Raw genomic sequence first — 17,747 nt, 5'->3', positions numbered from 1 at the left:
CAAAAACTAAATATCAGATGAATAATTCTATTGACAGGGAGCTGTGGGTCGCAGGTTTCTTCATTCCCCCTTATTGGTTACATATTTAGTGTGAGACTAGGTTGGCTCTTTAAATTAGTTCTACTTCATTTGGCAGGGTTCCACACAGTTTTTATTTAACCAGTTTTACTCCCAATGTTTTGGATACCTGAGAGATTAACTATTAAATCACTCACAGATGTGCTCCGTCCCCTGATGCCCAGACATTGTGTCCTCTCTCTCTCTGTCATTTCTACAGCTACAATAGGCTTCTACTCCTTGCAGCTAGCTGAGCTCACCTCACTTCCTCTCAAACGTTCCAATCCTACTTGCCTCTTCTCTTCACATCATTCCTCTTACATTCACCACCACCCCACTCTCACCTACAAGGCCTCACATATATCACCATACTCAGTCTTTCTTCCCTAAAATGGCTCGCCTCAGGAAATCCCCACCTGCTCATATCTTTCCTCAGATGTTGGTTTATTAACGTTCACAAGGAACATCAATGACATTAGTCATTAACCTTACTCATCTAGATGGTCTGTAAAGGGCATGGGCACTGTCCATTCTTTCAGACCCAACAGGGTAGAAGATAAAACAAAAAAAAAAATCAAATCAAAAGTAGGCTAAAAGATTCTTGCTTAAGGTGTGATGGAGTTGGATTGAACTAAACATTAACATGTCAGGATTATGAAGTGAAATTATTATTCACCTGGTCATGTGCCCCTCCCTCATCCTTGCCTGAGATGTAGAGGTAAAACTGTACATGTGGTGGGCAAGTAAAGTAATTTGGGGGTTTAGTTCCAGCTGAGGTAGAAATGATAAACCTTGTGCAACTGAAGCTGGCAGAATGAATCCGTTTATTTCCTAAATTTTATATATAAGAGGTGCAGCAATACCAAAGGAAGGCTATCTGGGAAGATAGTTTTTGTGTGTGGCAAATGCCCAGGGGCAATAAACACAGAAAATGTGCAGAAAACAGCTTCCATCACAAGCCGGGGAGAAAATCTACAAGTAGTTGATAGCTAGGTGACCAAGTCAGTACTGATGGTGGTTGCTTTGAGAGTGTAGCTGCTAGAATAAGAATAGCCTTGGCAAAGTTCAGAGAGCTCCTACCTCTGCTGGTGACAAACAGCCTTTTGCTCAGTAAAAGGCAGACTGTATGATGCATGTGTACAAACAGCTGTGCTACATGGCAGTGAAACATGGGCCGTGACTGCTGAGAACATACGTAAGCTTGCAAGGAATGAAGCTAGTATGCTCCGATGGATGTGTAATGTCAGTGTGCATACACGACAGAGTGTAAGTGCCCCGAGAGAAAAGTTGGATCTAAGAAGCATCAGTTGTGATGTGCAAGAGCGATGACTGTGCTGGTATGGACATGTGTTGCAAATAAATGAGGACAGCTGTGTGAAAAAGTGTCACACCCTAGCAGTTGAGTGCTCCAGTATGGTCGCAGTCAAATGACTGAAACAAGTAAAAGACTAAAACTGGTGTGTTTATAGGCTTTATTATTTATGGTTCTTCCCAAACAAGACTGGAGGAAATTGCTTTTATCAAAAATATCTCACAGATTAATTCATCTCAAGTGTTTAGATCTGTTCATATACAATACAGTGCAGAGAAGCTATTGTGACACACTGTTTGTGTCTCCTTTCCAATGTGAATACATTTACAGTTACAGATGAAGGGGTATATTCATGATTTTCATACAAAGAAATTTGACAGTAAATCATATCCCTTCAATCTGTAAGAGGAAATTAAAGGTGGAATCAGAAAAAGTTCAACCGGTTGTGAAAGACTACCCCAAAAAGAGAGCTGTGAATGAAGTCCACAAAGCTAAACACACCTTGTTTAAGGTAGAGCTTAAAATTTTCAAGGATTCTTGCATTGATACAGTTAAGTCATGATTTTGAGAGAATGAATTACCACAAATATCCCAGTGATGTGGCTTCTATCATGTATGAACACGTTTGTGTATTCTTAAATTACTACTTTGGGAGAATGTCTTCCTGCAAATGTCACATTTGTATGGCTTCTCTCCTGTATGAATACGTTTATGTATTGTTAAGGTACCTCTTTGAGGGAATGATTTACCACAGATATCACATTGGTATGGCTTTTCTCCTGTATGAATACGTTTGTGTGTAGTTAAGTCACCACTTCCAGAGAATGATTTACCACAGATATTACAGTGATATGGCTTCTCCCCTGTATGAATTCGTTTGTGCTTAGTTACATGACTACTTTGAGAAAATGATTTTCCACAGATATCACACTGGTATGACTCTTCTCTTACATGAATACGTTTGTGTATTGTTAAGTGAATATTTTCAGAAAATGATTTACCACAAATATCACATTGGTATGGCTTCTCTCCTGTATGAATACGTTTATGTATCGTTAAGCTGCTACTTACAGAGAATGATTTACCACAGATATCACAGTGATATGGCTTCTCTCCTGAGTGAATACGTTTGTGTGTTGTTAAGTTAGAACTCACTGGGAAGGACTTACCACAGATATTACATTGATATGGCTTCTCTCCTGTATGAATACGTTTGTGGGTTGTTAAGTTACAACTTACAGGGAATGATTTACCACAGATATCACACTGGTATGGTTTCTCTCCAGTGTGAATAAGCTTATGAGAAGCTAAGTAATTAAATCGAGAAAATGATTTACCACAGAAATCACAGTGATATGGTTTCTCTCCTGTATGAATTCGTTTGTGAGAAGTTAAGGAAGTATTTCGGGTGAAAGATTTACCACAGACATCACAATGATATGGCTTTTCTCCTGTATGAATAAGTTTGTGTTTTGTTAAGCCACTACATTGAGCAAATGATTTACCACAGATATTACAGTGATATGGCTTATCTCCTGTATGAATACGTTTATGTTTAGTTAAGTCACTACGTTGAGAGAAAGACTTACCACAGATATCACAATGATATGGCTTCTCTCCTGTATGAATATGCTTGTGTGATGTTAAGTAATGAAATCGAGAGAATGATTTACCACAGTCATCACAATGATATGGTTTCTTTCGTGTATGAATATGTTGGTGGGAAATCAAGACACTACTCACAGAAAATGATTTACCACAGATGTCACAGTGGTATGGCTTCTCTCCTGTATGAATACGTTTGTGTATAGTTAACTCACTACTTCCAGAGAATGATTTGCCACAAATATCACACCGATATGGTTTCTCACCTGTATGAATACGTTTGTGTTTAGTTAGGTTACCATTCTGAGAGAATGATTTACCACAAATATCACAATGATATGGCTTCTCTCCTGTATGAATACGTCTATGTTTTGTTAGGTTACTATTCTCAGAGAAAGGCTTTTTACAGATATCACATTTATACGATGGTTTTCCAATATCTTTAGGCATGTCTTCTGTGGAAATCAATTCCTCAATTTTGTGACTTTATTTTTGCAATATCTTCTTCCTCAAATCAGAGCATGCATATTTCTCTCTCTCTCTCTCTCTCTATATATATATATATATAAATATATATTGTGGATAGTGTGGAAAAAGCACCCACTACATTCTTGGAGTGGTTAGAATTAGGAAGGGCATCCAGCTGTAGAAACCTTGACAGATCAAATTGGATCCTGGTGCAGACTCCTAGCTTCTTGCCAGTCCTCAGTCAAACCCATGCCAACATGGAAAGCAGACATTAAATGATGATATATATATATATATACACTTATTATTTTAGCGTTAATAATTCATTCCTTACAAATTTTTTCAGCTACTGTATTTATGTCCAGTGTTATCTATATCTAACAACACTTGAAAATATATCCAAGGTTAATTAGCACACAAACTCATTTTGTACACACTCAAGATTATGATGAACAGAGGTTTGTTTAACAATCTCAGTTCAGAGGAAATATCACTGGAATTCTGGGATAAATTTATAGAAGCAGTGCTAAATATCTAATCCATATAGCATCTTCCCTTAGTCTTGAAAAGGTGATATGTTTTGAAGGTGCATCTTCTGTGATGCCAATGTCATCTGGTATTCTGAAATGATAAAGAAACATCAGTTTAAAATATAGTGGCTACTTAAAAAATAGAGATTCAACAATGGGAAATTTCTAACATTTTTACAGATATTAATTGCAGAAACAAACATTTAACTTAACAACTGAATATTTCAATTTACTAAAATTTATATAACAGAAAATATAAAGCTTACATATTTGCAAACTAGAGCAACACCTTCACATTGTGTTAACCCTTTGTGGGCCTGCGGGGTTGGAATTACACAAAGGGCCATTGGGGTCCCAAGTGTCCCCTTTTATTTTTGTGGATTTCCGCGCTATCCATAAAATAATATGATGAATCTTGTATATATATATGAGTGCAGGATACAGAACATGAAATTTAGCACCTTATAGGTATACATTTGTAATTATTTGTGTTTAATGGAGGGGAATTAAAATATAATCTACTGACCGAAAAAATCCTTTATTGGAAGAAATCAACATTTTTTTAGTTTTATAACCTATACATATAACACTAAATATTAAATAAAAGAAAATTATTTAGTATATCGTTTCATAACAGTACAAATACGAAGAAAATTGACTTATAGTTCACCAGAAAGGGGGTTACTAGCATCAACCATATACCAAACTTTTATCCCATTTTTACTCAGTTTTGATGGGAGTACACTTTGAATGAACATTTTCCTCTGAAGGACAACAGAGATTCATCATTAGTTACATAAGGGCCAGATTTCTTGTCCCTTGAAGAGATGTTGTGATGGACAGACAGACAGATCAGCTTTCCTTTTATAATATATAAGATTAGTCATTACTCATTCTACCCCATTTTAGATATCATTTCTCCAAAACTGAAAATTATCAAATCAGATTTTAGTGTGGAAAAAAATTGACTTGGAATCCAATAGAGTAAAGAATATTCATTGTTAAAAGTCCAAAATTATCTGGATACTCTATTAGTAACCTCAATTACAACCAGGTCATAGTTGAAGAAAAATTTCTTCGAAAAAGAAAAGACAAAAAAAAAAAAAACCGATACCTGCCACCTGACTATGTCCCAAATTTTCTCAACGTCAGCAACAACTATGCTGACCAATTTTTACCTCTAAAGATGATACCACAGTACAAAGTGATGATGCAATACTTGCAATCTCATGATTTTAAGCAGATAGGGAGACAATGAGGAGAAATCAGAACTTACTCGTTTTACCCCGGTTACTAATTTTGTCCCATCCATTCAGTTTATAATTTTAAGGCGAGTTGGTTATGTTTCGTTAAAAGCTTCGTAAATAAGTCCTCTTTTCACATTCCGACATTTGTCCGGAGGTGTGGTACGGTTAAACAAATAACGAAAAATATGTAACGGTTCAGAAAGATTCGTTGAAAACACTAAAACAGCCAGGTAAACAAAAATTTTACCTCCAACGCGAGACGGTTCTAATTGTAGAGAAAACTCCGATCTTACCCCCCCACGTACACAAACAAACAGAACTAAAACACGAATAATTACCGATCTTTGATGTTGAGATTCATTGATCACATACATATCGCAAAGAAAACTCCGCAGGGGAAAGATCCGAGGGTTCCAATTCTCCACAAAAAATGGTCGTTTGCGGAATTTCGAGGGCAGATTCGTTGAAAACACGAAAAAAAACCTATTAAAAATTTTCCACCAAACGCAAAAGGAGTGTAGATCAGTGGAAGTCTGATGGTGTTTCTTCCTCCTTTTTCTATACAGCTAGTCGTTTCCGACTGGTTTGGACGTCATATTTACTGATAACATGAAAAACTTGAAGAAAAAAAAAAAAATCTAAGACTCGGAGGGTGGGTGAATTCCTGCCCTCGCCGATCTGCCTCTATTTTAGTGGGGTTGGGAGTCCTTTGCGGATTATTCGAAGATGAGATTAGTTCGGGAAAATAATTTCCCACGGAAATTGAGTGGAGTGTTCTAAAATATATCCGATTTACAAATAAATCATCGTTTTACCTCAGTGACGACTAAAATTAAACTGAAATACAGTTTTACGGTCGTTGTTTACGTCAACATTCGAAAATTTTAATGAATACACACATACGATAGAGCATTTCTCTCTCTCTCTCTCTAAACATATATATACGTGTATGTGTGTGTGTGTGTGTATATATATATATATAGATATATATTTGTTCATATGATGATATCTCCACAATGTGTTGATGAGATAAACATTTCTCCTCAAAGGTCTAAAGTAGACTCCTTATGGATCGGTCTCCTTGGTTATATAACTCTCATTTAAATTTTTGATATATATATATACATATATATATATATATATATATATATATATATATATATATATATATGTAATTACATATCTGTATTTACATAATATCGAAGTCTCTTTCTTTCTTTTGTTGCCTTAACTTTTCTAACAAATACATACATACATATATATATATACTATAGAAAGATATACATGTATGCCTATTGCATTTTTTCGAAAGAATAAAATCCGTAAAAAGATTTTATGTATTTATTTTTTGTTTTGATATATACAACACACGCTTTGATGTTCAAGACCGACTTTCATTCTCTCGACAGCTGAATACATATAGTCATTCACCCACGTACATAGTCATTCATACACACGGTTACCCGCACACATACATAGATATATACATAAATCTGTTTTATGCTTATGTATTTTCTTTACAATTGTTATACTTAATCTTTTATGTAATTGTTTATATGAATCGTATATTATTTCTTAGATATTTTTTGTAATTTTTTCGTCTTGTTTCTTGAAACATTATTAACCCACTTATCCAACTTTTTCACTTTACCGATTTGAACTAGGTGAGTCAATATTGTTTGTTTGCTAACACCAAACAACAACGACAATTCGCGGGCACTTTGAGATGGATCTAATTCGACGGAAGCTTTCAGTTCGTCATTATCCACCTTTGTTTCTGGTCGACCACGTTGCTCATTTGTGAGGCCGAAGTTACCAGAACGAAATTTTGCAAACCAATTTGATACTGTCTGCTGTGTAATAACATGAGAATGAAACACTCCATTAATATTCCGAGCTGCCTGTGATGTTGTATTTCCAAGAAAGAACTCGTATTTCAAAACTGTACGAATTTCCGACTTATCCATCTCTAAACAAAAACAGCAAAAAACGATTTGTAAATACTTTATAAGACGCAAAATGAGTTAGAATAAAAAAATAGATGTGTCAGCTTTCTAACAAAAGATAAAGATTGTCAAAATATAATAATGGCGCAGGTAGGTATTCTTTCGGCGTAACTTACCTCTTGTGCTATATAAATGAATGGTTAGAGCAAAAATAGATTTAGTCACTGCAAATCTTTGAAAGTTAAAAGACAAATTTCGATATCGTCATCCGAAAATGTCTGCAGCAGAAATGGAAGTGTCATGTGACAGACACACCCACATCTTCTGCTCTCCAGTAAAATAAGATGAAATAAACAAGAGGAGAGACCACTAAGTGGATCCCTTGTATGCTAAAAATAGACGTCAAACCGTCCTACCACGAAATCTGTGTTCTCAAATTAGCAAGACGCTAGATGTTTACGAGGTGGACCATAGGCCCTCAAAGTGGGCGCTGCTGTACCCCCCCCCCCCCCGGTGGGTGTTGTGACGGTCCAGGTGGGCGCTGGTGCCTAAGGGGACAGTAAAGAAAATGGAGGTGTTGGGAGGAAGGCAGTGAATGAGGGACGCTATGAATTTCTAATAATATTATTATAGTATTGTATATAAGTTATATAATATTATATTAGATATCGGCATAACTACATTTCACGAAAAAATATTCATTTTCCTGGAAGTTAAGAGGAATTTAAGTGGACTCTGTTGGAATTTCCGAAAATTGTCCCCCACCCCCATTCCAAAACACTTTCACCGAAAATTTTTGTATATTCAGAATCTACATAATAAATAATATATGCATAGAAAATTTCATTAAAAAATATTCACTTCTCTGAAAGTTATGACCTTCCAAAGTCTGGGGGGTACAATTCTGTAGTTATGCCTAAATATCAAATGATTCATAGTATATATTAATTAGTAAAATATAAAATATTTATTTATAACTAAAAATAGGGGTAGGGGCGCCGAGTGTATTATGTGGCTATGCGAAGGGCGGCGGCCCAAACTTTTGAGAACCTCTGAGCTAGACAAATGAATTTGTGTTGCAAAATTCATGATGTGAAGCCGTATGTTGAAACAGATATTGCTGTATTTCGGGATGGTTATTGTTTATTTATTTGGCAAAGAAAATAGTTTTGGCAGTTGTGGTAAGGGTTGAGACGGAGGTAGTAGTATTGTTTATAGTAGTGGTAGTATCGATAGGTCGTGGTGGCGATGATGGTGGTGGTGAAAAACTGAAGGGGTAGAAATTGGAGGAATGAGTGTACAGAGGAATTAATTTTATTTGGTGTGTCACTTGTATTTATTTCTGTGGCCCAGCGGGGGTGGGGATAAAAAAAATATTGTTTTGGACTAGGGTGGCAGGAGTGTAAGAAAATAAATTTTCAAAATGTTTTTTTTTTTTCGTGAAAAGATGACTTCCATCATTCTGAAGACTTTGGTGAAAAACATTGGGAAAAATCCATATCAAAATGGAGAAATTCCAACTTACGTGGGCCATCTGATCTGAAACTCCATTTTCTAGATACTCCCTCCCACTCCCTTCCAAAACATTTGCCAACAAATTTTTTTGTAATGGTAATCTACACCATTTGAAAGGTATCTGTATAAAGTTTCATTAAAAAATACCTATTTTCCAGAAAGCTATGAGGGGGAAAATGTCAGGTTGCGGGAATTTTCCAAAACTAGTACCAGTTATGTACGGGACTCCATGTAACTGACTTAATCCCTTCCCCCTAAATTTGAGGCCTTGTACTTCCAGTTGAAAGGATTTAAAGTTGATAAAAGTGTGACACACTGACATTCACATTTATTATATCAGACATGTTTAGTTTTGGGGAAACTTTATTTCAATTAAAGTGTATTTTCATCATCATCATCATCATCGTTTAACGTCCGCTTTCCATGCTAGCATGGGTTGGACGATTTGATTGAGGACTGGTGAAACCGGATGGCAACACCAGGCTCCAGTCTGATTTGGCAGAGTTTCTACAGCTGGATGCCCTTCCTAACGCCAACCACTCAGAGAGTGTAGTGGGTGCTTTTACGTGTCACCCGCACAAAAACGGCCACGCTCGAAATGGTGTCTTTTATGTGCCACCCGCACAAGCCAGTCCAGGGGCACTGGCAACGATCTCGCTCGAAAATCCTACAGGAGCCAGTCAGGCGGTACTGGCAACGGCCACGCTCAAAATGGTGCATCTCATGTGCCACCCGCACAAGAACCAGTCCAGGGGCACTGGCAACGATCTTACTTGGCTTGCCGGGTCTTCTCACGCACAGCACATTTCCAAAGGTCTCGGTCAGTAGTCATCGCCTCGGTGAGGCCCAATGTACGAAGGTCTTGCCTCACCACCTCAGCCCAGGTCTTCCTGGGCCTACCTCTTCCACGGGTTCCCTCAACTGTTAGGGTGTGGCACTTTTTCACGCAGCTATCCTCCTCCATTCTCACCACATGTCCATACCAGCGCAATCGTCTCTCTTGCACGCCACAACTGATGCTTCTAATGTTCAGCTTTTCTCTCAAGATACTTACACTCTGACGGGTATTCACATTGACATTACACATCCAACGGAGCATACTGGCTTCATTCCTTGCGAGCTTACGTATGTCCTCAGCAGTTACAGCCCATGTTTCACTGCCATGTAGCATGGTTGTTCGCACGCATGCGTCATACAGTCTGCCTTTTACTCTGAGTGAGAGTCCCTTTGTCGCCAGCAGGGGTAAGAGCTCTCTAAACTTTGCCCAGGCTATTCTTATTCTAGCAGCTACACTTTCAGCGCACCCACCCCTACTACTAACTTGGTCGCCCAGATAGCGGAAGCTATCGACTACCTCTAGTTTTTCACCCTGGAATGAGATAGAAGTTGTTTCCTGTTTGTTTGCAGTCTTTATTGCACCTGAACATCTGCCACAAACAAAAACTAACTTGCTAGTTAACCTGCCTTTGATGTTGCTGCACCTCTTATGTGTCCATAGCTTGCACCGGGTACATCTTATAGAGTTACTACCTACTCCTTTTCTACATACTGAGCAGGGCCATCTACCTGAAGGGGTTTGTGTTTTATCTACCTTCCTACTTATTAGGATTTTGGTTTTAGCTAGGTTGACTCTAAGGCCCTTCAATTCTAGACCTTGCTTCCACACCTGAAACTTCTCCTCTAGTTCTGATAGTGACTCCGCAATTAGGGCAAGGTCATCAGCATAGAGGAGCTCCCAGGGGCAACCTGTCTTGAACTCCTCTGTGATTGCCTGGAGGACTATGGTAAATAAGAGGGGGCTGAGGACGGAACCTTGGTGGACCCCTACCTCTACCCGGAATTCATTGCTGTACTCATTTCCAACCCTCACCTTACTGGCAGCATCTCTGTACATGGCTCGCACAGCTCTCACTAACCATTCTTCTATCCCAAGTTTCCTCATTGACCACCAGATAAGGGATCGGGGGACCCTGTCAAAGGCTTTCTCCATGTCAACGAAAGCCAGGTACAGAGGTTTATCCTTAGCTAGGTATTTCTCCTGCAACTGTCTCACTAGAAATAAGGCATCAGTAGTGCTTTTACTTGGCACGAACCCAAACTGCATCTCATCTAAATTGATTCGCTCCCTAATTAGTTGGGCTATGACCCTCTCTGTAACTTTCATAACCTGATCTAACAGCTTGATGCCTCTGTAATTATTTGTATCTAAAGCGTCACCTTTACCTTTGTAGCAGTTGACTATGATGCTGCTACACCAGTCATTGGGTATGACTCCTTCGTGTATCACCTGGTTCGTAATACAGGTGACTAGGCTATAGCCAACACTGCCAGATATTTTGAGCATCTCTGCAGTGATTCCTGATGGGCCGGGGGCTTTCCCGGTCTTCATACTCTTAATTGCTTTATCTACCCTGGTACTATCAACTCGGATAGCTGGTCCCTCTATTGGGTCGACATACGGCAGGCTCTCTTTCTCCCATTCATTCTCTTTATTAAGCAATCTATCGTTGTGGCATCTCCAGACCTCTTTCTTTGCATCCTCATTTAATGCAAGCGTACCATCATCCATGCGAACACATTTCTCTCCTACAACATCACTATTCTCTCTCCTACACTGTCTTGCAACACGAAATACTTCAAGTCTTTGGTCCTCATGGCGCAGAACATTGGCAAATCTTTCCTTATCTGCTTCCCCTCTGGCTAAATAAACCTGTCGCCTAGCCTCCCTTCTGGCACATTGGTACAATTCCCTGCTACCACCGTTCTTCCAGTCCTTCCAAGCCTGTTTCTTTTGTCTAATAGCCCTGTCTACCTCCTTGTTCCACCACCACGTTACTCTGGGTCGGGAGGGGACCTTACACCACCCACAAATCTGGTCGGTGGCTTTCAACAGGTTGTCCCGCAGAAATCTCCAATTGTCTTCCACGTTGTATGATGCTATATCCCCTTCTATTTCGTTAAATGCTTCAAGTAACTTGTCTCTAAGTCTCTGTCCGTTTGCAGGGTCTTTAAGCTTCCACACCCTTCTCCTCCAAGCCTGTCTAATTCTGGGCACCCATTTTACCTTGATCCCAAAGTCGCTAACTACTAATCTATGTTGTGGGGTACATTCTTCGCCAGGGTAGGTTTTGGCATTTATAAGCCGCCCTCTTTCCCTATTTCTGGCGAGGATGTAGTCGATTTGGCTAGAGTGTCTGCCGGAGCGGTAGGTGACTAGGTGACTGGCAGGTTTCCTGAAGTTGGTATTGCAGACCATAAGATCGGTTGCATCACAGAACTCCAGCAGTCTGGTTCCCTCCTCGTTGCGGGAACCGAAGCCATAGCCTCCATGTATGCCATGGAAGCCTCCAGCACGACGTCCGACATGACCGTTGAAGTCTCCAGCCACAAAGAGAAGGTCCCTGTCACTCGTCGACGAGGTAGTTTGCAAGAGGGTGTCATAGAATTGGTCTTTCAGACCATCTGGTAGCCCCGGTTGAGGTGCATAGGCTGAGATGACAGTAGCTAATCTATGATGAAGCACTAGTCTGATCTTAAGTACTCTGTCACTTACTCTAACGACCTCGATTACCTTATCCACCCATTTCTCCGCTAGAAGTATTCCTACGCCCCCGACCCCGTCAGTGTTCCCTGCCCAGAAAATCTTGTACCTGTGTTCTTTGCCTGTGAGGAACCTCGCAGAACCTCCTCTCCATCTTACTTCCTGGATGCAGCACATATCTACGCGTCTCCGTTCAAGCATCTCAACAATTTCACCAGATCTACCTTTGAGCGTGCCGACGTTGAGAGTGCCAATCCTAACAGTATGGGTGTTGGGGGTGTGGGCCTGTAGCCTGGGAAGGGGAAAAGCAGTGTCGTGTACCTGAAAAGAAAACTTGCAATTGGAAGAATTCATAAGCAAAACAGTACCTACAACCTGCAAACATTTCTCAAACTTAATGCGCTACCCAAAGGTAGGGGAGAGGATCGCCAAGGCCACTAGATGGGTTCCAGGAGACAGCCGAGGTTGACAGGATGACAGAGGAATGAACTTCCGGTGGAGGGGGTGGGAGGGCGGGTTACCGTCAGCGAGTAGATAGGGCTCTTAATTGTAGATTTTAAATATTTGAGAGACAACAATGCATAAATCGTAATTTTTAAAAGAGCAATGAATTTAGGAAGCTTAGAAAATGAATAAGTATGAATTTAAGACAACAACTGAATTCAATTGAATTTCATGGAGAGAAACAAGATAAATAATAGAGGGCAAACTAAAGCGCGAAGGTATGAGATGTTTGAGGCCGTAAATAAATAAAAATCTCTATCTTATCTGCATCTTGGAGATTTCGTCGTAGTATGTCAGCGAGATAATTTAGAATGGATTTCTCATTTATATATAGCCAGAGCCTGAAGACCTTAAGGAAAAACTACGAGAGAGAGAGAGAGAGAGGATGGAGGGGTAGACAGAGGCATGGCGGGAGAAAAGATCATCATCATCATATATATATATATATATATATATATATAAAGAGAGAGAGAGAGGGGGGACCAGTCAAGCAGCACATCACGCTGTAATTCTTGGGCTGAGATATATATATATATATATGTATGTGTGTGTGTGTGTGTGTGTGTGTGTGTGTGTGTGTGTGTGTGTATGTATGTATGTATGTATGTATGTATGTATATATATATGCATTAAAGAAAGCAAAAAATAAAACAAAAATGATACAAAGTTGACACTAATCAACTTATTTGTCCAAATTATTTATGATGTGTGTGTGCATGTGTGTGTTTATATCCCCTACCATGCTTGACAAAACCAGTCTGGGTGTGTTTAGCTGTTCAGCAAAAGAGATTAATAGGATAAGTAATAGGCTTAAAAGAAAAAGGTCCTGGTGTTAATTTGTTCGACTAAAAACTCGTTTAAGGTGGTGCTCCAGGATGGTCACAGCCAGTATGACTGAAACAAGTAAAAGATATTCTAAAAAATAAAAAGTTTAGAAGGGTATAACAATGCACTATAGAACAAAAAATGGACTATATACCTGTTCAGAGACTCCAGCAAATAAGTTCTGAAGAAGGAATTCTAATTCCGAAATATCATCGGACTATAGATAACCAAGTTACAACAGGTATATAGTCCATTTTTTGTTCTATATTGCATTGTTATACCTTTCTAAACTTTTTATTCTTTACCAACAATACACAATGCTTCAAGCGAACTACAATACTCTCATATTCTAAAAACTTATTAACTCTTCTGTTGTTAAATGTTTTGTCATCACGGAAAAAATGCCAACTCACGAATCCTGTTTTCTCACTGGGTGAAAATAATCAAAATTTTAAATCTTTGTAAGAATTTTTCTAAACTTTTTCTCAAACAAGTGAATAACAACATCAGATTCAGCAAGAAAAAATTACATCAATAAACCAAACTTGAAAATTTTCAGAGAGTATTGTAGTTTGCTTGAAGCATTGTGTATTGTTTGTAAAGAATAAAAAGTTTAGAAAGGTATAACAATGCACTATAATACAAAAAATGGGCTATATACCTGTTGTAATTTAGTTATCCATAGTCCAATGATATTTCGGAATACAATTCCTTCTTCAGATATTCTTACATGGAGTCGCTGATCCAACTTATCAAATGAGTCAAATATTTAAGAATTATATATTACAGTGAGAAAGAAAATGCTTTATTTTTACCTCTGCAAACACTGAATAGAATGTCGAACATCGGCCAGTTTTTCTTTTAATTTCTACTTGTCTACCACCATCTACATCAATGTAGGGAGACATGATGTGTTTTCTTTATTCCAATAAAGATAATCTATGTTATCATACCAACCTCTTTGATAATAATATGATAAAAACATGACTTTCATCATCTCAAAAGTAATGCAAATAATTGTAAGCAATCACCTGCAGTGTCTCCTTTTCCTATGACATCATTGGCACTGATTTGTTTACACCGATAAGTCAATCCAATCAACAGAACGGCCTGCTTGTAAAATTAATGTGCAAGTGGCTGAGCACTCCACAGACACGCTTACCCATAACATAGTTCTCAAGGAAGTTCAGCATAACACTGAATGTGACAAGGCCGGCCCTTTTGAATTAGAGGTGAAAATCGCTTCTGCCAGCTGAGAGGACTGCAGCAATATGAAATATATTGTCTTGCTCAAAGTCACAATTCACTGCCAGGAATTGAATACACAGCCTTACAATTGGTAAGCCCTGTGACATCACGGACCACAACTGCAGAGAATTACACTTGAGCTTCACACACTGGTGACCTCCCCTCATTCTAGCAAGTCTGGACTGAGAACTTCTTGGTTAAGATTTTGTGTTTCATAATGGGAAATAAATCAACAGACCTGTATGTCAAGAAGTTTCTAGGGTAACACATTTCCAGTTAAGTGTATGTTTAAATAGCTTAGTGATTTATTTATTCCACAGTAACATAAGAACAAACATCATTTATTTTTCAACATTGTAAAATTACATACTATTTCTTAGTCATACAAAGCTTATTCTGGTTATCAGTCAGTTGTATCTTTGTATGATATTTTTTGCCAGTAACTTCTGATCTAAGTACCTTAGTTAAAGATACAATTGATTGCAAACTTTGGCACAAGGCCAGCAATCTCAGAAAAGGGAGAAACCAATAACATCGACTCCAGTGGTCAACTGGTACTTATTTTATTGACTCTTAAAGGAAGAAAGGCAGAATTTGAATCAGAACATAAAGACAGACGTAATACCATTAAGTATTTTCCTCAGCATACTAACAATCTATCAGCTCACAGCCTTCCCTTGAAATGAGTTAGGGTTGGCAATTGGGTGTCAATACCTTGAAAGTATGTATATTTAATAAATCATGTAGAAAGCAGATTTAAGGTGTAAATCTTATCTTTTACCTGTTTCAGTGATTGGACAGTGGCCATGCTGGAGAAACACCTTAAAAAGTTTAGTCAAACAAATCACATAGTCTGTTTTTCACATTTTATTATTAACAATTTTTACAATATTGAAATACACTAGTACTTTCAGGTCTTATGCAATCATCAGGTTTATGTAGTGCCAGTCGTGTTCCACAATTGACAACTAAAGTGAAATGGTTAGATTTGTCCTTTAACTACCCAGCAGGCTGAATCTTATGACCTGTATTTTGACCAATCTGTAAATAGCTTAGATGCATGTATGTGTCATGATAGATCGTTGACCAGTGACTATTCAATTTTTTTCTGTGTTTTTCTCCGTATTCTTTCTGTTGAAGAGCGTAGCTCAAAACGTTAAAGACTTTCTGTATTCCTGAGCATCATACTAATACATCCTTTTGTTGTTTACACCACCTGTCTTCGTCTGTTGTTGTTTTTTTTCGTACATTCTCCCATATATATATATATATATATATATATATATATATATACACACACATACATATGTGTATGTAATGGAGCCAGCTCCTTCAAGCAGAACAGATAACAGAATGAGGAAGCAAAATGCAGGAGAAGAAAGGAGCATCTTCAACATCCTTGACCTGCACCAACCATCTGGTGCGAGTTCTGCCCACAAATCTTTCACCACCAACTTGGACTCCAAAGTTACTTTCGGCACAAACATCTGCTGAGGAGAATGGATATAAACTGATGAACCCAATGCTTGGATACAAGCTGAAGTCAACTAAATATAACTCTTCGAAACACTTAGTTTTAGAATGGTGGCAGCTGATGAAGGAACTGTTCTCTATGTGGCCTGTGTGTTTTCTGTACTCTGTTTTTCATTTTGTCCACGTTTGTTTGTAACGTCCTGTACCCAGATATGCATCTATATATACATATAATACAAATAATATGTGAGTATATGCATATATACGTACATGTATGTACATACCTACATCTACATGTGTATATATAGATGCATATCTGGGTACAGGACGTTACAAACAAATGTGGACAAAATGAAAAACAGAACATAAACAGAGCACAGAAAACACACAGGCCACATAGAGAACAGTTCCTTCATCAGCTGCCACCATTCTAAAACTAATGTATGTATGTATATATATATATATATATATATATATATATATATATATACACATACATACATACGTGTATATATGCATAGTCTTTTATGAAGTCTGTCTTGTATTGTGTTGACAGACTTCTACTTCAAATACCCATATTTTTAATCAAAACTTGTTAGTTCCTAAGGCAACAACTTTGGCTTTCCCCTCCTTCACTCTCTCTACACAGATGTTATTACAGAAAAATAGTCAGAGATTAGCTTCTCTTTTATAATATACCAACTACAGCTGCAATATTTTGAGCTTCCACTTCTCTACATTTCCAGTTTAAATTAAGAACATTATCATCCCTGTTCCTGCATTTCCCTATTTGTTCACATACACACTCGTCATTAATATCATTGTTTAACACCTACTTTCCCATGCTGGCATGGGTTGGACTAGTTCTCTGTCAACAATTGAAGGTCATCTTTCACCACTTTATCCTACATACATGGTTTTCATCCTTCACATGTTCCATCCACATTTAGCAACCAACACTTGTTGATGCAACTGTCCTCATCCATACACAACACATGAACATACTGGCACAGGATTCACTCTTGTACACAATATCTCATGCTTCTTAAATCCACTTTTATGCTTTGTTGTACATGTCTACTGACAGTGCACCTACAACAGAGAATGTTATCTTCATTTTTTTCAAGTCTCTGCATGTTCTGCATTTACAGCCCATATTTCACTGCTATGTAATAAAAAGTATGGAGCGCAAGTGTAATTTCAATAAAGAACAAAATAAGAATTTTTAACACTAACGTAAAAGCGGTGTTATTGTATGGGGCTGAGACATGGCGAACAACAGTTAAGTCAAATAAGCAAATACAATCATTCATCAACAGATGCTTGCATAGTATATCTAAAATTAGATGGCCCGAACACGTAAGCAATATGGAGCTATGGCAAAGAACAAATCAAGTTTCGATTAGGGAGCAAATATTTAAGAAAAAGTGGAAATGGATTGGTAGCACAATTAGAAAAGACACATGAAATGTAGCG

At 38.1% G+C, this 17,747-nt stretch overlaps 1 protein-coding gene across 1 annotated transcript; it reads right to left on the bottom strand.

Moving 5' to 3' along the window:
• Positions 1 to 1,511: 1,511 nt before the first annotated feature.
• LOC106870874 (uncharacterized) lies at positions 1,512 to 7,693 on the bottom strand. The gene is made up of 2 exons (XM_052977524.2): positions 7,342 to 7,693; positions 1,512 to 4,063 (listed from the first exon to the last, which is right to left on the bottom strand). Exon 2 carries the CDS (start codon positions 3,422 to 3,424, stop codon positions 1,979 to 1,981), a length of 1,446 nt encoding a protein of 481 aa, XP_052833484.1. The 5' UTR covers positions 3,425 to 4,063; positions 7,342 to 7,693; the 3' UTR covers positions 1,512 to 1,978.
• Between the last annotated feature and the right edge of the window lie 10,054 nt (positions 7,694 to 17,747).

Source organism: Octopus bimaculoides, chromosome 28, assembly GCF_046866305.1.
Source record: "Octopus bimaculoides isolate indiv1 chromosome 28, ASM4686630v1, whole genome shotgun sequence".
In the NCBI taxonomy this organism is placed as follows: Eukaryota; Metazoa; Mollusca; class Cephalopoda; order Octopoda; family Octopodidae; genus Octopus; species Octopus bimaculoides.
This window is presented reverse-complemented; position numbering and strand designations above follow the sequence as displayed.

Bases quoted from the DNA above. Each gene is read 5' to 3' on its own strand.
- LOC106870874 (XM_052977524.2), bottom strand. From the start codon at position 3,424: ATGCCTAAAGATATTGGAAAACCATCGTATAAATGTGATATCTGTAAA.